This window comes from Periplaneta americana, chromosome 2 (genome assembly GCF_040183065.1).
Source record: "Periplaneta americana isolate PAMFEO1 chromosome 2, P.americana_PAMFEO1_priV1, whole genome shotgun sequence".
Taxonomy (NCBI): Eukaryota; Metazoa; Arthropoda; class Insecta; order Blattodea; family Blattidae; genus Periplaneta; species Periplaneta americana.
This window is the reverse complement of record NC_091118.1, coordinates 75,513,527-75,538,081: the sequence shown is the minus strand read 5'-3', so window position 1 is coordinate 75,538,081 and position 24,555 is coordinate 75,513,527. Positions and strand designations below refer to the sequence as shown.

At 35.6% G+C, this 24,555-nt stretch overlaps 1 protein-coding gene across 4 annotated transcripts in view; it reads left to right on the top strand.

Moving 5' to 3' along the window:
* Positions 1–24,555, top strand: part of LOC138694346 (uncharacterized) — a 233,884-nt gene that overhangs the window by 165,542 nt on the left and 43,787 nt on the right. For 2 of the 4 annotated variants that reach the window (XM_069817975.1, XM_069817978.1), the window contains exons 2-3: positions 7,788–9,369; positions 18,704–18,892. In XM_069817975.1, coding sequence (XP_069674076.1) covers positions 7,807–9,369; positions 18,704–18,892 — 1,752 coding nt within the window. In that variant the 5' untranslated portion in view covers positions 7,788–7,806. Of the gene's footprint in view, positions 1–217; positions 752–1,043; positions 1,373–7,787; positions 9,370–18,703; positions 18,893–24,555 lie in introns of those variants that run through there. The other 2 variants (XM_069817977.1, XM_069817976.1) reach the window with 2 other exon arrangements.

The window sequence follows — 24,555 nt, the reverse complement described above, 5'->3', positions numbered from 1 at the left end:
ATTTTTAATTTTGTTTGTTTATTTATTTAAATAATTCCTGTGTTTCTTAGTAGGTATGTAGTTGAATTACAAATATATAGTAACCTATATTTAGACATACAGTATGATTTTAAAATATATAATATTTCATTGTTTCTTATTGTGATATTTTTAAGTATGTACGTCGTATGATCTCTGTGCCACTATAACGAACGAGCTAGATGGCGGTAACGCCATTGACAGCATTTGGCACTATCTGACCATAGACTTACTAAATCTGACATCTCTGAAAGTATAGGGAATTTGTATACTTATATTCGTGTATAAATATTATAGTCAGTGCAACATAAAGATATTATTCTCAGGGCTTTGAAATGTTGCCGATTTACTGTGATGCAGGAAGTAATATAGTTTTATTAAAGAAAGGTTACTGTACTCATAGTGTGCTGAGCGAGCTATATATAACAACAGATGGAGTGGCGGACAAGTTTTTCAACTTTTGAGGTTATGTTGATGTCAACAGACAAGACTAGAATGACACTTCTGTTTATGGCCGCAGAGTTGATTACGTTGCAATATATTTTTATGTTTACGAAAGCAGTATGATTATGTGCAGTTCAAATCAAAACTAAGTAAATCGTTAATGCCACTGTGAACCACATAGTTCGTGCTTTATGTTACATTTTACTGTTATATTGTAGTTAAGCTTACTGTGATACTATCCAGTATAACTTTTTATACGTTCTCAGGAGAAAGGGAAGAAGTTTTATATGTGAGTATTCGAATTTCATAGAACAATACTGTGATATTGTGAGACATAACCTATATCTTATAGCCTTCTGGGGCGTCGGGCACTGAAAAATGCCTTTTCGAAAACATGATGGGCATTTGACAAATGCTGACTCTGCTCTGCAGGTGTAGTCCGTGTTCTAAGATTTTCTCCAAAAATAGCTGTGTGGAAATGAAATAATTTTATTCCTCTGTAAACCTTATTTATGTGTATTTATCTGTACATCTTACACATACTGTATTCATCTGACGTTGTTTACGTTGTCTACTTACAGTATTACATTCAGTGCGCTGTCTGAGGGGCGGGGACAGGAAACTACACTAAAACAATGCAGATAGCGTAATGTGTAACGGACATGATCGGTCCTGATATGCACGTCTGTAGATAGCAATGTATGTGTACAAGTTGCAGTGTCCAGTCGATCAGCCCTAGTGAAATGGAGGAGTACACGAGAGCGGAATAAGCAGACCTGATTTTCGAATACGGATGAGCCAATAGGAACAGTAGACAAGCTCACAGATTGTATTGGGCCAAGTACCCACATAGGAGACATCCGGCCCATATCATCTTTCCACGACTGTTCCAAATGTTAAGGGAAGTAGGGTACGTGGTGCCAAATTACAATTCCATTTCCACATAACTATTTTTGCTTATAACTTTCGACTCAATTATTACCGGACCAGGGTTCCTTATCTCAAATTGATACATGTGCCCTTCACCATCGTCCCTGAAAGTTTGTAACACCAGCCTGGAAACACTCTGTGTATATACATAAGAAGTTATATAACTTATAAACACACATACATGCATACATACATACATACAGACACACACACACACACACACACACACACAAAGGAGAATTGAACATGAATGTTGGTCACGTGTTTAAACAATTTACTTTTAAATTGCATTATCATTCGACAGTCCCTGAGGGAGCTGGGTAGGAAGTTCCAGAAACGAATTGCTGATACAGTGAAAGAGGAAGAATAGTGAGCTGTTTTATGGCAAGGCATTGATAATAAAGGGTCACTTTTAGAACGAGTACCCAGGCTGTGATAAGAGGACAAGAAATTCAAATGCACCGAGAGATAGTTAGGCGAAGAAGTATGGATGATGTGATACAGGAAAATTAGTGAATGGATATTATCTTCGGTCCTGTAATCTTACCCATTGGAGCATTTCAAGGGAAGGTGTAATGTGGTCGTATTTGTGGATGTTGCAAATGAAACATATGCAGGCATTATGAACGCGCTGCAATCTTTGGGCTAAGTTAGAATTTAAATCTGTTAGTAGAATGTCACAATAGTCAAAATGTGGCAGCACCAATATTTGTATGAGAATTCTTTTTAATTGAAAGGGTAGAAAATTTTTCAGGCAATTTAATGAATGAAGGATGGAGAAGACGGTCTTGCATGTGTGTGTGACTTGGACATTCCACTTGAGGGTCTCGTCCATGTACACACCTGGATATTTAACAGAGGGACTGAATTGGATTATAGTTTCATTTAATTTTACAGAATTTATAATAGCGGATTTTGAAATACATGAGAGTTGTCGTTGCCTGATTAGAATTTCCTGTGACTTATTTGGATTTAAAGTTAAGTCGAATTTTGTAGACCATGCTTATATTGAGTTCAAGTCACTGTTCAATTGGTCTATTGTGTCATTTAGAGTTTCAGGTCGCAATTGTGCATATATAATGGCATCATCAGCATAAAGCATGTATTTACTGTGTTTTAGAGTATTAGATATATCATTTATGAAGACTGCGAATAGAAGAGGCCTCAATACGATTGGTTGAATCACAAATTTTTTTGCCATGCTCACTAAGCAGTTTGGTATTTTTTAAATTCAAATGCGGTGATCTAAAGAGAGGAGTTGCTTTGTTGTAGGGTCGATAAAAGGAGTAACTATTTAGTGAAGTACAGTTTTCATCATTTCAGTTATAGTATTTCCTTCGTACTTGCTAAAATTCCTGACATTTTAAAGAAAATAAGATCTACAGAGAAAATTCATGAGCTGGTTGAATGAAGTTAGACTGAAATTTGATTGAACAGTGAAGTTCATTTTTGTTGTTTTTATGTATTTCTGTATGCATTACTCCGAGTATAATAGTTTAGGAATCACGTATCAAAACATGCAGTTTTTAAACATTTAACTTCATTTTAATTGTCTGTAATTGAACGACTTTGACTCATTGTGTGAATTCATATATCTGAGATGTTATTTAGGGGTTGAATAGGAGCGGCTCCTTAAGGGGTTAGGTATAGCTTACAGCAGTAAAATTTTTGTAAATATTCAACATTTTCTTTCTCCATTGCTATATATTGTACAATAATGAAAATTGGTATGTGTAAGGCAATGTCCTTCTGCTATATCAAAAAAATATTTTTACGATTTAAAAAAAAATTGTTTACGTTTTTTTTTTGTCAAAATTCACAATGGTGCCACTTCATTGTGCAGTGATGAAGCGTTTCCCTCATAACTCGTTAACTTTTCATGTTCTTTCTCTTTTATTTTATTGCTGAAACTCATGTTTACAATATCATGCTCTTTCAACTACATTCTTTAATAAATAATTTTTTTTTTTATTTTGTGTTAGAAGAAAATACTGATATTTGACCTTTTTTTTTTAAGAATTTGTTTTTTATCAGGCAATCTTTCAAAGGTAGAGAAGAGTGATCTTGCATCATATTATAGATATGACATGCATAAATGCACACAAAAAATTTCATTCAGAATGTTGGATAGTTTCTGAGTTATGTGGGAAATGCCTCATCACTGCACAGTGAAATGGATTTAAAAAAAATGTAAATAATTTTTTTTAAATCGTAAAAATATATATATTTTTTTCATATAGCAGAAGGACAATGTTTTATACATACTAATTTTCATTATTGTACAAGATACAGTAATGGAGAAAAAAATGTTGAATATTTCCAAAATTTTACTGCTGTAAGATGTACCTAACTCCTTAAGATTGTAGCAAGTTTGTGCTATAACCAAAAATTTTAGAAACCATAAACTGTTTAAAATAAGCGTGGAAGTAATCTAGCTCTGTCATAGGAACAAGATTAATTTGCTTCAGAGAATCGCTCTAATTGTTTGCCGGAGCCTTATTGTTGACTCGCCAGAGTGGACCCACATACTTCTTATTGGAACTGGGTGGATCTTATGACAGTGTGGAAGTTGTTGGTAAACGAAATTCTAAATTCTCAACGTATAGGACTGGTAGCAGTAGCAATCAGCCAGGTTAGAAGCTGAGGAGTGACGGTGAGCAAAAGAGACAGAAACAACATCCTCGCTCACTCTTGTTCTAGTGAGGAAAACAAGTTTTCCTTCACTTAATCTTGGTGGTGTAATCATCTTCTGCCTTACTTTTATTTCTGGTTCCGATTCTTTATGATTGTAACTACTTTCAGGTTCATTTTCTTGAATGTTCACTTACAATGTATATGTGTCAATATTTAATTATATCTAATGCTAACTATTGTGTTGTGCGAGATAATGCTTGAAGATGGCTTTCGTATTTTAGTTAACAAATATGAGTACCTTAAATTTGTTTATTAAAATTGATGTTATCAGCGCGCACTTTGGAAGAAAAACCTTAGATTAATTGACTTGGCAGACCAACTAGATTCCCTGAAATTTCATAATGCCTTAAAACAAAGACTAGGTCGTTCAATAGAAATCATAATCCACATGTAGAATATATGACAATTTTCAGTGATTGTGCAGGTGTGGGAGAAAAGAAAAAAAAAGCAAATGTTTATTTGTTTATTGTTTGCAAGGAACAAGGGAAGTCATGAAGATTTTCTCTACAAATAAGTGATATATTGTGGTTTTTGAAAGTAGATTGCAATATTGGTCTGTTACATTCTTTTAAATATTTTCTAGTTTTAAGATTGGTTTGATTTAGCATGGATATTATTCTTATAATTAGAGCCCTGATGTTTTGGCTTTTATTTTGGTTAAAATAGGCAGACATGTAGGCACTAAAAATATTAAAAATAGGCAGTGAAATAGGCATTTATTATTCATGGAAACAGACAAAAATAGACAAATACTTAATAAACTATCCCATATGGTACTCACTTTCTTTGGTTACATGTCACAACAAGATGCTTTTCTAAGTGGTCAACTGTCATAGTGAGCCACCTGTCAGAGAGAACATTTTTCATGGTGGAAAAAGATCTTTCTCCTTCTACTGAAGTGATTGGAGCAAACTTAAAACAACTTATTTCAGAAGGACTGTCTCTACTTTTTTCAAAGATCGGAAAAAACCGACTGTGTATTGTCTCAGAAAGAGGAGTGTGAGAAGGGGTTAGAGATTTCAAAGTACGTGTGACTTGTGCGTGCAAGCAACAACAGTATTGGGACCTGGAGACTTGCTTTTAATACTTCCCTCATCCTCTTTCTTTCACTGGTAAATCCCGAAGTGACCTGAGCACTGAGGGTTATACTGTTCAAACATCTTTGTTAAGTGACATAAAAGATGAAATTGGTAGGGGAAAAAGTTCACGACTTTTTGGAAACATATGGATTGCTGGAGAATAAGATTCTCGGCAAATATTTGTGTGAGGTGGATATATATTTTTAATTTGTACAGCCGCCCTTTTTTGTTTTGTTGATATAATTTATGTGCAGTTTATTTTAAATGCATTAAAATATAGAAAATGTACAATAACGACGTAAAAAGGCTAAAAAAAAAAGGCATTTAACCTTCAAATAGGCAATGGGAGCTAAAATAGGCAAAAAAGGCAAAATAAAAATTGGGCCTATCGTTAGGCTGATCAGTTTTGAGTTGCTGTCCCCAGGGAGAAAATGTTCCCGTTTTTGTCCCCAGAAATTAATTTTGTCCCCAAAAGTTTCGATTTTGTTTCAATAACATTTTACATGTAAATATTTAAGTATCGTAATGAAACTGCTATGATTCATGCACATTTCTGAACAGTTCTAAGTATGAGACAGAAGAACCAGCGAGTACAGTATGAGATATTCTGCACTCTTTGAGAAGAACATAGCATCTTAGTCTTCATTCGCGTTGCACGGAAGCGTTAGAACTGCGTCCATTTTTAAGTAGTTAAAAAAATGAAGTGTTTCTGACAAACCAAGAGATGAATAGTGGTATGATGTTTTTGAAGAATTCAAAAAAGAATTCCATTCCATTTGAAAATCTTCTCAAAATAGTCTCATTAATCATTTGTCTTTCAGTCAGTAATTCATCAGTTGAAAGACTTTTCTCCACGATGAACTCAATCTGGACTGATGAAAAGTCAGGAATGAGAATTGAAACAGTTAAAGCTTTGTTACAAATGAAAATAAAATTTCATTTCTCATGTGAAGTACTTAGTGTGAAGCTGTATGGGAATAAACAGATCATTAAAAAGATATTTTCTTCAGACAAGTACTTGTAAAATGTGTGTGTTAGAGTTCAGTGTGTACAATATTTTGTAAAAGACTTCCATGTATGCCTCAGTACTGAAATTTAATTATTGTGGCTATAATTATGTATAGCAGTTACGTGTGTTTATGCCTCTATTTCAAGAAGTTAAGATACTCTACACATTTAGTGTGCAAAATTCTATCATTGTATCTACTGTTACATGTATTTTCTGCAACATTTCAATGGAGAGTGACTAGATAAGCATTTGTGGTTTTTCTTGAAATTACCGATGACCCCTGCTGGACCATAAAAAATCTGGCCAGCCTACCTATCATCCCCAAATGTGTGGAAACGTGTTTATCTCTAATAGGTCTTTCATACATACACTCTGTTTAAAAAAAGACATTTTGCCTAACATCTGGGCTCTACTTATAGTTATTTATGCAACAAGATGATAATCTTGATAATTGTGGCATGAGTAAATGTTTGTCGCATGAACAATAGTGAGTGCGACAATTTTCACGAGTCTCATAATAAGATTATCCACTAGTTGGATACAACAGTTTATAGCATCTTAGCATTATAAATTGTAGGAAAGAAGTTATGAAAGAAATTCAATTCGGGATCCATAGCTGACTATTTTCATAAGTTCATATTGATTAGTTGCGCCTGGCATTGAGTAAAAAGTTCCTTGCAGGTTATGTTACAAATGTTCCTTTATTTTGTTAATATAGTTTCTCTGAACCACAGAACTGTTTTATGTGATATTACAAAAGTCATACAAAATTGTTAAAGATTGGAAATAAATGATACCGGTTATGTTACCTTCTGTCCTGCATTTCATTTCTTGTTACGTTGTGCGTAGAAGTGATAACCAAAATGCCAAGCGTTCCGGTATTATGTCATAGCAAATATATCATTGCTTTTATCAGCACGCATTCTATAATAAGTCAATTACGCACAATTTTCGATATAGTAATAACCAGTTTATAATGTTAGGATGGCATAAAATTATATTTTTACCCCAAACGTTCAGTGTTATGTTTTGCCCATGACATATTTCACTAGTTTGGAGTAACTGTTTGTCCAAGCGTGAAATAAGTGGCCTGAGTTCAAATCCTGGTTGGGGTTTCTTCCGAGGTTTTCCCCCTCAACCACTTGAAGCAGAATTGCTGGGTAATGTTCGGCGTTGGGCCTCGGACTCATTTCGCCTTCATTAATTTCAACTTCATCTATCATCTTTAATAGTTTCAGGTCGACCAGGGGATTCAGCAGATGTGGTGCCGGATTTTTCACGATATTATCTGTCTGGTAGAGTTGCATAGATCCCAGGGAGACATAGGAGGGGGAAAGAGAGAGAGAGTGGGGGAGGGTGTGTGTGTGTGTGTGTGTGTGTGTGTGTGTGTGTGTGTGTGCGCACGCTGAATAATACACTTTTCCTTTGAAAGCCATAATTTTATGTTGTTATTTATGTATGTTTATATATGTTGGGTATTTTCATGTTATATGCCTTAGATATTTTATTTATGTAATACAAAGAAACTACTTGTAAATTTGTTCTTTACTAATTGTCATTAACTGGTATTCAACAAATAAAAGTGTATGACAATATTTTTTCTTTATTTACAGAAAATGAAATGCATGAAATATGACAAAGACTGTGAAAGAAGCCCCAATCTACGAGAATGAAGAACAGGAGGAGGGAGAACAGGATGATTCTGTTGGGGACTTCGATCTCGATGAAGAGATTGACAGCTACCTCAACCAGCTCGAAGCCATTCCAATTGAACTCTTGGAAGACACCTGCGTCGAGAATTCTGATGGAAATGCTGCTGGGACGTCGGATAGGAACAATAGGGTATATTCTGCCCCTGAGGTTGATACTACTGCAAGCATCACCACTTTTATTGCAAAAACAGTCATTGGTGTTCTGCAGCAAAAGAAGCTGCAGGGAGAGAAAGCAAGCACGGTACAGGCAAAAACTGAAGGACCACAGAAGAAATCAAAAAAAAGGAGAGGGAAGACGAAGAGAAAATATCGAAAGCGAGGAGGAAAGAAGAGAAAGAGAGTTGTAAATAACGAAACACATATTGACATTTCAGGTCTTGTCAAGAAAGAGGTGATTCCGTTCTTAGGAGATGAAGAGCCTGTAGCTGGCATTGCACTAACAGATGAACTTCCTGCAGAGAATGTAGTAAAATCCAGGAGAAACTCGTCAGCATCATCTCTGTCTGGGAGAGAAACAGTGATTCTACCTTTGACAGACCCTCGGCTCCCTCATGTGCTTCAAAGCAGTGCCCTGGCTAGTGTTTCACCTTTGGAAAATTTACAGACAGAAATCATTGATCCAGCAATAAAGCGAGAGCCATCACCATTCCCACTTTCCAAAATCAACAATGTTAGTGATAATGCTCAAACTGAGTGTGAGATGGCCAAGAGCAAATGTACCGAAACTATTTCAGAATGCATCAAGGAGTTAAATGTGATCGAGAAGTGTGACCCATCCTCTGACACACACGTGCAATCCAGGCTTGCTTTGCGCAGTATTGTGGTGGTAGGAGGTAATAAAGCTGAGTCACCTTTTCCTTCAACAGATGCTGACTGCAGTATGCATGATAATGTTTCTAGAAGACTGGAGACATCCTCTATTGTGAGGGGAAGCATGGAGTCAAAAGAAGTTGCAGGATTCACATCTTCAAGCAGCAGTCCATTAACGTTACGCGGTGTTGTGGATTATGGTGATCTGTCCCCTGCCAACAGTCAGTCCAGTTCGTTAGCACAATACAGGGTGAGATCAAGAAGTCCAGTAAGACATCGGACCACAGTCAAACAGAGAAGGAGGTCCCCATCAAGGTCGCCAGGAAGGCAAAGAAGGTATAAAAGGTCAGCATCTAGATCACTATCCCCAAAGCATAAGTCAAGGTCAAAAAGTCCATTAAGGAAGAGATCGGAATCAAGATCCCCCCACCGCAGGAGATATAAGAGATCGAGATCTCCGTATTCAAGGGACAGAAGTAGATCACGTTCTCCAAAGAGGGGGCCGAAGCAACGAAGGAGGCGATCAAGTTCTATGTCGATAAGTCCACCATCATCAGCTGAGAAGAGGCAGTTGAGGGAGAGCACAAGGAATGCCCTCAGCTCACTGGTCAATCAACTGAACAGGACTTCCAGTGACCAGGCTAATCGGCCTTCTGTTGTGAAGCCCATACAGGTACCAAACAACTTGTGCATCATCATCATCATCTCATGTCCACACCTGTGGAGTAACAGCACGTCTGGCCGCAAAACCAGGTGACCTGGGTTCGATTCCCGGTCAGGGCAAGTTACCTGGTTGAGGTTTTTTCCGGGGTTTTCCCTCAACCCAATATGAGCAAATGCTCATTCAGATGCTAAATAACCTAAGATGTTGATAAAACGTCATAAAATAACCTACTAAAATAAACATAAAAATGATCTCATCACTACCACCACAATCGGGGTCCAAATTTTTATATCCTACAAATAACCGAAAAGTAATTGTTAAACGACTTTATGTTTTGTAACTCTTAATGAACACGATTTCCAGTATTAACAAAAATTTTTTACTAGTTTATTTTCAGTCAGTCAATCAATTTATTAACCCTTAAACCGAAACATCGATCAGTAGTACATAATTATAAACATCTGGTCTGAGAGACCTAATATGATTTAATCGCATGTTTGCATGGTTTTATTGCATTATTTTTGTTGTATTTGATACTATATGTAATTTATTGACATTTATTGCCATACAGAAATTATGTATTGAAAGAATTAAAATATTTACTGTCATAAAATTACAACTTCAGGCTAAAGCAATACTGAAAAAGAGAAAAATAAATATAAGTTAATAGGCAGTGGAAACAAACAAACATTGACAAGCGAAAATATAGAGCGTTACAGTTGTATGTTATGTTACAAATGCACAAAAAAATTTAACTTACACATGTCTCAAGCTAGTTTCATTATACTTATATGCTGTATATCGTAACTGATCACTTCTTTGCTCAGTCATTTACAGTCTTCATTCATTTGTCACTGCACATGTGATGCACAGTTTTCTGCTACATTCTAAGCAAGTAGAGTTGTTTCACTTTTTGCATTTGTAAGATATTTTCCTCCCCTTGAAGGATGGATACTTCGAACATGTCTTTCTCTTCAGAGCTGGAAAAGGCTCATGTGACTGCCAAATGAAATCTCGTTGTCTCTTTTCCCAATGAAAGACTGGAGTATTTCATTTTCTTCATTAAGTTAAATATTATTGATCGGAATCTCATGTACATTTTCTAGAAGATTTTCAGGGTTTCCATCATCAATATTGTCACTTTCCGTATATTTTCGTCTATTCTTTCTCCTCTTTCTTTCTCTCCCTCACACATTAAAAGACAGGATCGGCATCCAAATCATCAAATTCCTCCTCACACTCGTCTTCACACATGTACCACCAGTGTGAAAACTTCTTTTTAAAGTTCTCGTCATTGAAATAAATTCTCTCTTTCTTCGAAACTGTTGATGATTTACCAGTATTTGATGTTGCCATAGTCCCGAAAAAATACCCTATAAGTTAATTAATAAATTATACTATTGAAATGAAAAGAATTGAAGAAAAATTCAGAAAACCATGAAGTATACATGATGCAAAACATCCGGTCTTACATATGTAATAGATTTAGTGCATAATAAGAAACACCCGGTCAGAGGTACCACACAATTTCAGAAAACGATATGTAACTTGCAACAATCGCTCAGTAACTAATCACAGTAAAATCCCTCGTAACCGGCACCCAAATACCCAGCAGTACTAAAACAACAGCACTTTTGACTGGGCAAAAACAACAAAAAAAAAATTATAATCTGCAAGATTGTCACAGTCTGTGCGTCAGTTTTGCCACATTAGGAAGTTAGCACGAACTTTCATTTTCAGTGAATATTCGTACCTAGAATTAGTGTATTATTTGTGTTGTGTGATATGTTTTAATAAGAAAAATCCACACAGTTTTTATGTTTTTTCAGTTATGAGCAAGTGATAGAGAAATAAGCTTCACATGTGGCACTATAAAATATGAACTTTTTTTTTTTTTTTTTGTATATACCAATATTTATTAAATTATCCGGCAAAATCTCGTATCTGGAACTAGCCTGGTCCCTTTGGTACCATTTAAAAGGAATTCTACTGTAATAACATCTGTGCATTGTAGACAAATTTCTGAAATGAAGATACTATGGAGGGGGAGGCGCAGCTCCAACATAGTTGCCACAGTTATATAATTCTTCAACGCTTCAGGTCTGACAGACTGGTGTTTCGGTTCCAAGGTTAATCAGTCTCCTTAATGTGTCCAGCAAGGTACTGACACTCTATAACCTCCAATTAGGGTTTCTTTAGCAAATGAGGGCTTTCTGGTTGATGTTCATTATACATTATAATTCTTATGGTATGTATGGACTAGAGTCGGGCAAACAGCCTCTTACTCCCGCTCGTTCTCGTAGGCGAGACTAGCTGGCCGATAACGCCAGTTCCGAGAATCATATTCTCGAGATTGGCACTCTCGGGAACGAGGAATACCGGGTCCCGGCCTGTTATCGCACGGCCGACTTATCGTTATGAAATGCGTACACTGACTGCCGGCTTAATTGCCGCTCATCACTGCAATTCGTGACTCTTTCTGAAATATTAATGTTCATAAAGTAATTTAAGAAGGCACAGCAGTGTGGTATGCAATAAATAATACAGCACATTATGATTGTCGACATTCTTACAGAAGTCACACTATTTTAATGAACTATTTATTGCCTTTCCGGAGAAGCAAAATAATGCAGCACTTTCAGCCGTTACCTAATCCTAAGCTAGTCTAAAACAATAACAAGTTATGGTTGGAGCTATGATATACTTTTTCGATATCAGCATTTTGTTGACATTCCATATTTAATCATTCGATAGTGTTTTGTATACGCTATAGTAATGGATATCACACGACTGTATTATTATTATTATTATTATTATTATTATTATTATTATTATTATTATTATTATTATATTGCGCGTTCACATCTGGATGTTTCGTTGTAATGCAAGGGCATCTTCATCAGCATGGGTAATTATTGCGCTGTGTAAGGACGAAATAAAATAATACTTATTTATATTATTATAAAGGACCAGAGGCTCTGATAAAAGATATTTTTGTTTCCCAATTGATAAAATGCTGAATGTGAAATGGAAACACTTTTGCAAGGAGATGGACAGATTTACGAAATAGAGTAGATCCTTTCACAAATTGATCATAATTACTTACAAATGCGTTTTAAGGAACCCGGAGGTTCATTGCCGCTCTCACATAAGCCCGCCATCGGTCTCTATCCTGAGCAAGATTAATTCAGTCTCTACCATCATATCCATTTTTATATTAGCTTCCCATCTACGTCTCTGCCTCTCCAAACGTCCTTTCCCTCCGGCCATCCAACTAACACTCTATATCCATTTCTGGATTCGCCCATACATGCTAGATGTTCTGCCCATTTCAAACCTCTGAATTTAATATTCCTAATTATGTCAGGTGAAGAGTACAATGCGTGCAGTTCTACGTTGTGCAACTTCCTCCATTCTCCATCCCTCTTAGCCCCAAATATCTTCCTAAGAATCTTATTCTCGAACACCCTTAACCTCTGTTCCTCAAAGTGAGAGTCCAAATTTCACAACCATACAGAACAATCGGTAATATAACTGTGTTATAAATTCTAACTTTCAAGTTTTTTGAGAGCAGGCTGGATGACAAAAGCTTCTCAACCGAATAATAAGAGGCATTTCCCCCCCCCCCATATTTATTCTGCGTTTCTTCCTGAGTGTCATTTATATTTGCTTTATCATAACAACAGAGAATAAAAGAGGGTTATTATTATTATTATTATTATTATTATTATTATTATTATTATTATTAAATTACCTAGTTACTTTACGACGCTTTATGAACTGCTATAGCTATCTAGCGTCTGAATGAGATGATAATGCCAGCGAAATGAGTCCAGGGTCCAGCGCCGAAAGTTACCCAGCATTTGCTCTCAATGGGTTGAGGCGAGAAACCTCAGCCAGGTAAAGACTGGTTCACAATAAACCGGGAACGGAAACGACAACGAGAAATAATGTTAAAATAAATATATTTAAATGTGAACATTCACAATTAACGAGAAGATTGCCGGAGCCCGGAAACGGGAACGTGAAAGTTAATTGTGAATGCTCACATTTAAATGTATTTATTTTAACAATATTTCCGTTATCGTTGTCGTTTCCGTTCTCGGTTTATTGTGAACCAGTCTCAACTTGTCCCAACCAAGATTCGAACCGGAAGCCGATCGTTTCACAGTCAGGTGTGCTAACCGTTACTCTACAGCGATTATTATTATTATTATTATTATTATTATTATTATTATTATATCATTATTATTATTAGTACTGTTATCATCATCATTATCGTAATCATTAGGATGATTAAGATTATGATTATCAGGATTATTATGATGGTTATTATTTATTGCTGTCTTGTAAGTTATCATTAGGTACCGGTACAAGTATTAGAAATCTGATTAATTCTTAATTTGTTATTCTCGTTCCTATAACATATAGGATAATTATTATAAACCATATAGGCCTATATAATTTTATATTGTAACATGGCTAGAATACAATAATGATTGTTCTGTAACAATAATTTATAACGTGCACACCAATAGAAAGTGTAGTTTTCTATAGTATAGGCTGGTTCACAATAAACCGGGAACGGAAAATAGAACGGAAATAATGTTAAAATAAATGTACAGTATTTAAATGTGAGCATTCAGAATAGTTAATTGTGAATGCTTACCTTTAAATACATTTATTTTAACAATATTTCCGTTCTAGTTCTCGTTGCCGTTTCCGTTCTCGGTTTATTGTGAACCAGCTTTTGATATTTTCATGTTTCATATCATTGTGTTACAAACTATTTTTTTATTTAGTTGTTATAAAAGATAGCCTAATTACTGTAAAGTGTAAACCATCTTGGACTATACGAGTATAGCCTCATTTTCAACTACCTGTATTAAAATACCATTTAATACCATCCGTACAATAACGAGTTTTCAAGCGTTGAAGGGTTCCGTACAAATTTTACGGAACAAACATTTGAGTCATGAGTCCCGCGCTAACAGGTTAACTCGCCGTTATTCGAGAACCAGTAAAAATTTTGAGTTGCCATCACTTTTAAAAGTAATTTCCATCCTTTCTCAACATTTCTCTCGCTTTGACCCCCCATCTAACGTGAAAAACAAAAAAGTTTGCCGCTTACGAGCAGTGAAGTCTGAACAGATCAATCTCCATCGAAGTTAATATATATTTTTTTCACTTTCCAAAAAAGATTTTCAGTTCGATTTGTTTTTCTATGCTTTCCTTAGACATTGAGCTATCAATCCAAAAAATTACAGCGCGATTGATTAAGTATTATAGGAGCTACGACATGATATATATTTAAAGAACTGGGAAGTGTATAAGCCAATGCTTCCTATAGAAGCATGGCCCGAGCGATACTGCTTTTCTTATCATTACTACAGTCCCGCATAGACGTCCGAGACTGTCGGGAATGACCTAGTATCGGTAATCTTGGAACCAAGAGAATCTCGTGTTCTCTATCAATGAGTCATTTGGCTATGTTAGGTACTCGCGCACTGGGCGAGACTGCGGTGATTACACAACCGAGAACGGGCGATAATATGAGGCAGTCTGCCCGAATCTAGTATGGACATACAGGGTATTTGCAGCGTAATGCCTGACAATGCAGGAATGTATTTCTTGATTCATTCTATGGCGATATAACCTAGAATACCCCCATACTAAATTGAACCATTAACAAGTTAATGACTTGTGAATATCCAGCTCTTCTTGTGGCACCAAGCATTATGAACATTAGACTATGTAAGGCACTCCACTGACACCGATCGCAGACGTCCACTAGAGACAGTCATTGTGCATGTAACCACCGTGCAGTACATTTCTTGTTGTATTGTGCTGGGCTATCAGTGCTCGGTGATCGTGAAAATGCTGTTCATGTACTTTCATCAAAAGTATGCTGATTCATTCATAATGTTCTGCCCAAGGGCAGGTCTTTCACTGTAAACCCAGTATTCTCCAGTCTTTCCTATTTTCTGCCTTCCTCTTTGTCTCCTCTTATGATCCATATATCTTAATGTCGTCTATCATCTGATATCTTCTTCTGCCCCCAACTCTTCTTCCATTTACCATTTCTTCCAGTGCATTCTTCAGTAGGCAGTTTCTTTTCAACCAGTGATCCAGCCAATTCCTTTTCCTCTTTCTGATCAGTTTCAGCATCATTCTTTCTTCATCCACTCTTTCCAATACAGGTATGTTTCTTATTCTGTCACATGCTCCATCCTTCTCCATATCCACATTTCAAATGCCTCTATTTGCTTCTCTTCACTTCGTCGTAATGTCCATGTTTCTGCCCCATACAATGCTACACTTCACATAAAGTACTTCACTAGTCTCTTAGTTCTTTCTCCAGAGGTCGGCAGAAGATGCTTCTTTTTCTATTAAAAGCTTTCTTTTTCATTGCTATTCTCCTTTTGATTTCTTGGCACAGCTCATGTTACTGCTTACAGTACACCCCAAGTATTTGAATCTGTCCACTTGCTGTACTGCCTCATTTAGAATTCTCAAGTTTACCTTCTTTACTTTTTTTCCTGGTCTTCGTCTTGTTGGCATTTATCTTCATTCCACCAAATGGGGGGATAGTTTTTGTCTGGAATCTTTTACCGTGGAAAGACTCAACATGCCATGTTTGCAGTTTTTCTTGGAAAGGTAAATTCGGTAGCTTCCCGTTGCGTTCCGCACACCTCTCTCTCTTTCGCATCTTAAAAGATCCCAGGGGGCCCCAGGGTAGATGTGAGAAAAGTGAATTTAACTAATTAGGCCTCTGGACTTCACAGAAATTCACTGCAAGGATTAAATATCAGTTCTATCAAGGTTTTTGACCCGATCAGAGACTAGGAATTCTCAATTAATCTTTGCCCTCTTAATATGCTGATATTGTGTTTATTTATGGATTGTGAGACGGTTTCTAGATCAAAGGCAGCCAGAACCAGGAGTATTTACACTTATGTATCAGGTTAGAATGAAGAGCTTCCAGCAAAGATTTTAAGTAAACGTGTGGTGTGGGATGCTGAATGATCAGCTGTTAGGGCCTTTCGTTATTGATGGAATTCTGATGGGGGCATGATATGAAGAGTTTCTGATGAATAAGTGATTAGAGAACGTCCCCTTGGCAGTGTGACATACCATGTACTTCCAACATGATGATACACGCCCTCTTTTCATCAGCCATGTGAGGGAATTCTAAACCAACTGTAACAAAATCGCTGTATAGGTCTTAGTGAACCTCACGCCTGGCCTCCAAAGTCTCCAGATCTGATACCGCTGGATTATTACTTGTGGGATCACATGAAAACAATGGTATACGAAACAGAAATTGGAAATCAGGCACAATTATTGGGATGCATTAATGATACTGCAGGCCACATAAGACATCATCCCTCCACTATAACCAACACCACACATTCACTACTACATAGAGCTGTGTGGTGTAGTGATGCTCAAGGAGCACATTTCGAGTCCTCCCTGCACTGACAATACACAGATTTGCCTGTTAGTTTGATACAATGTAATTTTTATTATTATTTTTTTCTCTTGTAATGTAACAAGTTGTTGGAACCTTATGAAGAGCTGACTATGTTGGTCATGTTTGTAATTACGTTTTCACGTTCAAGTAGGGAGAGCTGTCCAGGGGTTTGTACATGTAATAAAAGAACAGAGTACTTCTCAATGCCTTCTGCTTTTATTTCCCTAATACATTTATTAATTTCAAACCGTTGTCCAAAGTTCCAACTTTTAACTCTGAAAGTATTAGAGTATTGATTAGGACATGTTAGGTAATATCGCTGTATAATAAATCAAGAAAAACTTCCCTGCATTGTCTGACAAAGGTTATATGTACATGAACGCTCACAAATATTATTAGAAAATGCAGGCTCTAAATTTCTAAAATTTTATAAGAAAATGAACTCACAATTGGACAAAAATTACAAGGTACCACAACAAGACTTATTAGAACTTAAATATCGTACAAAAGTATAAAAAAAAGGTTAGTAATAATATTTTCAAACCAGTTTTATCAAAGTATTAAAAAAAATCTGCAGTTACATCATTTGGTAACCATAACATTGCTATGGTCTCTCTGACGTCTTTAATATTTTTCCTGCATGTAATAAACACTTATTTCTGAAAAGTAGACCACTCTCAGACATGTAGAGTTGTTTATTTTAATACAATTAATTTTTTATTTGTGCTATATAAAATGTATTAACATTTTCATAATGTTTTGTGACCTAATTTTTCTATGTAATTGTGTGACATTGTGATTTTCTAACTTTCCTTAAAAATGTTTGAATATCTTGACAAGTTTTTGCACATTTTTAGACCTGTAAAATTTTTCCTTTGTCAAAAGAGAGCCAATTATTCATAGGTTTGTAAAGAGATATTGATAGGAGCAAAGATACTGGATAAAGATACCACTTGCAAAGATCTTAGTTACAAATATGTTGCCTTTTTTCACAATATTTTCAACTTTATCATTTTCAGGTATATCATATTGGTTATATATCCATTAAAATATTATTTTCCTTTGAAAATACTTTAGTTTACTCCATTGTTACAAATACACTGTCATATTTAAATAGCATTGATGCAACATTCACTGATTATGATGTCATGGCTGAAATGTAGGATTTCAATTGGATACATTCACCCTTACATTACACCAAGTTTTCATAAAGTGGAAAGACTTACAGATGTGGACGTGCCTTTGTGTGGAGTGTCAACATTATAAAGTGCACAAATTCATTTGGTTAAACTTTCACAGAATTTTTTGTAGCGAATTAACATTCTTGACATCAATGTGGATATTGTTGGTCCTCTTCAACTCTGACATGGTTGCCACTTCCTTCCAACTATTGTTGACAGATTCTCCCACTGGTTGGAAGCAGTGTGATTAGGAGATCTGACACCAGACACAGTTGCTAAAGCTCAAATCTCTTGTTGGATGTCACTGTTTAATAAAGGAGCATGTATAACCACAGACCAAGGTCGTCAATTTGAAATTAAACTCTTCAAGAACCTAGGAAAATGTCTGAGTTTCCAGAGCAACACAACCACAGCCTACCATCCTCAGGTCAATGGGCTCATTAAACAAAAAGAAAAAACACATTGTCAATAATAACTCAAAATTGGCTTTTTTATTATTATTTTTTTCCTTCTTGCCTAAGATAAAGAGATAAATGTATCGGGCAGCATGGCTCCCGATCTCGGTCTTGTAGAAATTATTATATATGTAGAATTATTCAATACTATAATGAGGTAATGAAACATAAGTGGTGTCAGCTTTGTTGTGTTTTGTATCTGATACATTGCCATGTTCATACTGTTTGGACAGACACACTACACAACAACACGTGTCAACAGCAGGAGCAATTGTTACTCTTACCCCTCACATACTGTGAATGGTTTTGAACCACAACCTCAACAACCGGTGCCACATCCATGCTATCCGGTGTCAATGCCAGTGCCAACAGAATATCCTCAGGCTTATCAAGTGGCGCAGTCATATCAGAATTACTATCAGGTATAGTTGTGTATTATTATTATCATCATCATCATTATCATTATCATTATTGGGATGCAGCATTGAAGTTTTTAGTTAAATTTGTTCTGATGTTATTTCGAGATTTTTCAGATTCAAATTTCGATTATTTTTGTGGCTTGACAGTAATTAATTTTGATATCAATTAGTCCTCCAATACTACTAGCATGTTACTTTGCCACTCACTTGCTCTTGAACAAGGTATAGAATGTCATTCCTATTATGCTATACTTCATTCTTAAACATTTGTCAGTAATAATAATTTTTCACGAAAATCATTTTTCAGTGTTTCTTTGATCTCAGTAGTTTTCAATTGACAATCATTCTACATTCCACTGAAGAATCACGTGCTTAGTGTTTGTTTAACTCTAAAAGTAAATGTTACATTTCTCTTCTTTTTACTCAAGTAATTTTGTTTAGCAAACATTGTCCATTTAGCACTTATCCATATTACACTTACAGTTTAAAGTGTGCTTTCTGATCCAGAGTTACACTCGGGTGTGGGTTCGATTTCCACTTGAGCTGATTACCTGATTGGGTTTTTCCAGGGTTTTCCCCAAACCTTAATGTGAATGTCAGGTAATCTATGGCAAATCCTCAGCCTCATCTCGCTAAATACCAGCTTGCTATCACCAATCCCTTCAACATTAAATAACTAAGTAGTGATACAGCATAATTAAATAACCAAGTAAAAGAAAAGTGTGCTGGAGCGTGAACAACATTATCCCCATTTTTCTTTAAGGGTATGCACTACTGAATTTTAAAACTTGCACAATTTTTTATTTGATTTTATGGAATTTTAAACACTAATTCCTTTCATTAAGATTAGATGATGTTGAAATTTTCAAATTTTTTGGTTTGTAAATTTGGTCCATGAAAAAATTAAATAGAAAACTGTCTCTTACCAATAAATCAGATTACACATGAATGACTAAAGATTTTTTCTAGTTTCATGGCTTAACATGTAGCAGAATAATTGAGTAAAGGACTAGTGTATTTGCTTTTGTTATCATTTGTGGTTTGAAATAAAAGCGCATTTGTTGAAAAAATGTTCTGAAATTTTTTCTTAATGTTGTGCACAAAAATTATACTGCCTGTATTTTCCAAGTGACATAAAAATAATACACATTTCCATAGAATACAGTGTTTAAAATGTGTGATAAAAATGTCATTACATTATCTTAATTAGTTTTGAGAAATGTGATTTCCTAAATTGAAAAATGTAAAAAATATAATTTCCAGGAAATTGCATTTAGAAGTAGCTACCTGACAGTCAGGTTGGCTTACTGCCCTTTAAAAGAATTGGTATTTTTAAAAGTCGCCTACAATGAAATGAAACTTTGCACAAATATTTTTCATAGATCAAAATGATTTTTTGGTGGGAAAATTGAAAAATGATAAAAATTGAAATGTTTCACCAGAACTCAGTGTTAACACAATTTAATTTACTGTGTAAGTATCTATCTGATAAAGATTTATTCATGCTTTCTTTATCCCAATATTGATATTTGCATTAAATAATGTACAGTACAAACATTTTCTATATTTCAAACAGAACTTCAAATACTATGAAATCACTAGTGTATGTGTACACAATTCATACCATTTGCTTCCTTTTTCCAACAGCCTATTATATTGTACAGTATCGTACAACATCCAAACTAGTACTATAAAGTTCTAGCTCACAGTTCATTGTCAAACTGTTGATTTCACATACTTTTTCAAGTGAACTGGAACAGATTCAGTAGAAAAAAGAAACTTCATTCATGTGTATGTCATTCTTGGTGGTCTAATCATGATATCTGAGGTTCATAGGTTCATAATTGTCCAAGAACATTAGTTATTTAGTATGGTTTCCCTCAGAATAGAAGTAAAGCAGATTTATTCTAAATGAGAGGGTACCATGCAAAATTTATCGGCCATTTCTCCCCTGAAATTCTGGTGGTAGAACAAAGATTCATAAAGATTGTCTAAATCAGGGATGCAAAACTGTGCTACAATTGTGGCACATGTCACAAGCCAAAACACGCAACTCATCCCTTCCTTTCACCTCCACATGTGATTGGATATTGTAGGTGGAGAGGAAATATGTATTAAGTGTCCTTGTGGATGTCACAGATACATAATTCAAGACCGGGGGATTGTGGACGGGGAACAAACTCTTCCCCATGCTTCCACCCCTCTCTTCCCCAGTTCTGCATCCCTGGTCTAAATGCATGTGGATTTGTCCCACTTCATATTTGCAATCTCTCCATGTGTTCTGTAAGCAACATATTTATACTACATATTTGAGTAAATTTTTGTATTCATTTACATGTATTTTTCATATTTTCTTTTGCACAAAATCATGTATATCTAGACTCTGCTCATGTTTGTAAATAATAGAGAAATGCTGATGAGTGAAACTACAGAGTCTTCAAATAGATGTTCACCCATGAGTGTGCGACCGCGCATGGCAGCTAGAAGCACTCTGTTTGCCAAGCAGAGTCAGATATTCATAATCCCTTAAGTCAAGCACATAGATTGCTTATACAGATTATAACCATCTACCTTTATCATAGAAGATGTTTGAAATGATGTCCTTGTACTGCTATGCACCTCTTACACCTTTTAAGAAAATTTGCATTAACACGCATTAGCTCTTCTTCTGAAATTGCTGCAATTTCTCTTCTTATAACCTAGATGTTGATATAGTATTGTAAAATAACCTACCGGTACTAAAAAATAATTCTCTTATATATTGTCTTTCAGCTATTCTGATACACTTTGTTATTTAAGTCCCCCATAAATATAAATCGCATACAGTAAGATTTGGAGATTGTGCTGGCCATATTTCCTTATTGATGACCCAGTCTTCAAAAATTTTTTGCAATTAATGCTAACGAGAGATCAGCTGTATGTGCTGTAGTGGAGTATTGTTGAAAAAATGCCTGTGTACATTCAGTGACAGATAATTCTTCTAGAAATAGTGTGATTATGTTATGCCTGTACCTCTGCGCATTCATTGTATTAAAAAGAATATTGTAGCTTTAAAATTCAAAACAATAATGTAGTTTTATTCTTACAACAATAATCACTTTTTATAATTGAATGTAAACACTCCCGTACACAATGGGATTCCCACTCCACACAGTAACACAGTATCCGTTCTTGCACTCCACAGACGACAATGACAATTTACTTGGATTATTGAGAACAACAATGTACTGCTAATCTTAACTAATGTTCACAAAGCACTATTTACAAATCAGAACTGTCAGTTCTCATTTCACAGTTCGTTTGCCTTGGCTAGTTCTTCTAGCTCAGTCACTTGAGTTCACAGTATCTCGAATCCCAGACCTTCAGAGACAGTCCACTGAACTTCGAACTCAGGTCCCCCAACTGCGGTCCACTGCACTCGGATTCAGGACTTCGGACGCTTACACAGCTGCGGACACACTCAAGTCGAACTCCGGTCTCGAAGCTGGCTTCACTGCTACACAAGACTGGCTGGCTCGCTGTCCAACGACTACAACAACAACTGCTGCTGCGCACTTGCGCCTCTTCTTTTATAACCAAACCATAGTTTCCAGAGAGTACGATGCTGGAAATTTCTACGGATGTCCAGAAGATGGCACCTCTCGAATTCTCTGTATTTCTCCCCTCAGTCGCAGGCGCATTATTTCCCCTCTCTGCCGCGGTAGCCGTCTCTCCTCTCCTCTCTACACCACAGCACATGCCCCAGGAAGCAGATGCGCGTGCAACTTCATTTGCTGCACCGAACCACCGCCAACCTTGACCTCCTTCTGCCGGTCGTGAGATCGTATCCCGGCTGTCACAATACATATAGGCCAATGGTGGCTTGTGATAAAATATTACGTGTGTTCACAATTTTGTGTTCCAAAAGCGAAGAGAATTTGAAATCGTATGATTAATATGAAATTTCATGATTCCAATGTTTCAGTATCGAAGAAACCGTGTATAGGTTCAAAATATATAATAATAATAATAATAATAATAATAATAATAATGAAACCTAATCTTTTTATTTCCAATTTTTCCTGGTAAGTCAGTTTATCCTGTTCTTTACTGTTCAGAATTGCTTCAACAGAGTTCATTGTTTACGTTTGTTAAAAATTAATATGTACCACAGTACCATTATTTACAAAAGCATGTGTTCTGTAATATATTTTGTTCACAATACATTGATACACTATAGCTATACCACTACTGTAATTCCTTTCGCATAGATTGATTACTATAAATACATGCCAGTAAATATTATACACCACCATTCAGATACTTAAATTCACACTACTATCACAGTCAGCCGGCACATGTTTGAAACTGAAAGCTATACTATGCTGTTATTCCTACACTAAAGTGTAGTAATTCACAAACTACACTCTCGTAGCAGCACTGTACAGACATCCCCACAAAGTAAACGTTCAGACAGTGAGAAATGCTAACACCTACAGGCTAAAATACAGACTATTAAATTTCCTGCCTCTAGATATAACACGTGGAAGATAGGCATCGATGCATCTGGCATGTGTAGGATAGATTCACTGTTCACTTAACCCTGTGTGCTCTTGACGAGTCATAAGAGCCAGCTAAAGACAGTTTTGTCTCGTGCATGTTTGTAATTCTTGTAACCTCCTTTGAAAGAGCATGGCTTGTACCTGAATGCACGTTGCCAAGTTTACGTAAGTTCATGCAAGATGCGAGAAGTTTAAAATAATCGATTTTGATATTATACATCCCTCCTACATAAATACGATATTAAATAATAAAACTAATCTTGCTTTAATAGAAACAAGGTGTTCACATGTTCTTTGCTCTCATTGACGCATCGCCATTGATATAGGTCCTATAATTCTGTAAGCATTCACTGCACACCATACACCAGTTTTCTGGTCATGCAATGGTATTTTGTGCACAAGATCAGGTTTTTCTGCACTCCAATATCTGTTTTGTGTTGTTACATGATTACTTAAATAAAGCCATGCTTCATCCATGAAAAAATTAAATGTGGATCAAAATAGCCATTATTAAAATTATCCAACACCCAATTGCAGAAATTTACTCTACTCACATTATTACTTGCCTGCATTTCCCGAACAAATAAAGTAATACATGGTTATTTTTTTGTCATGTTAATTTCGAGATCTTATAGTGGATATTCATGTAATACTATATGAGATTTATATTTATAGGGGAACTTAAAAAATAAATAAAATATAGTGTATCAGAATAACCCTCATACATTGGAAGAACTGAAATATAATATAATATAAGAAAGGAAATCGCAGTAATTTCATAAGAATAACTAATGCGTGTGAATGGAAATTTTCTTAAAAGGTATGAGAGATGTGTAATGGCACAAGGACATCATTTCCGACATCTTCTATGACAACAGTAGGTGGTTATTGTAATTTACATGAGCAATCTATTCACTTGACTTACAGGAGAGGTATATCTTTTGCTACTATAATTTTACTAATATTTCAACATGTTTTTCCTCTGTATCTATAGGTCCACTGGAAACAAAAATTGCCATGCTTAATATACTCCATCTGTACATCAATAAATTATTTTAATGTTTTTGAAAATCCCATAGTTATTTTTTTTTAATTATGAAAATTTTCGAGAATTTTCTTCAGCTG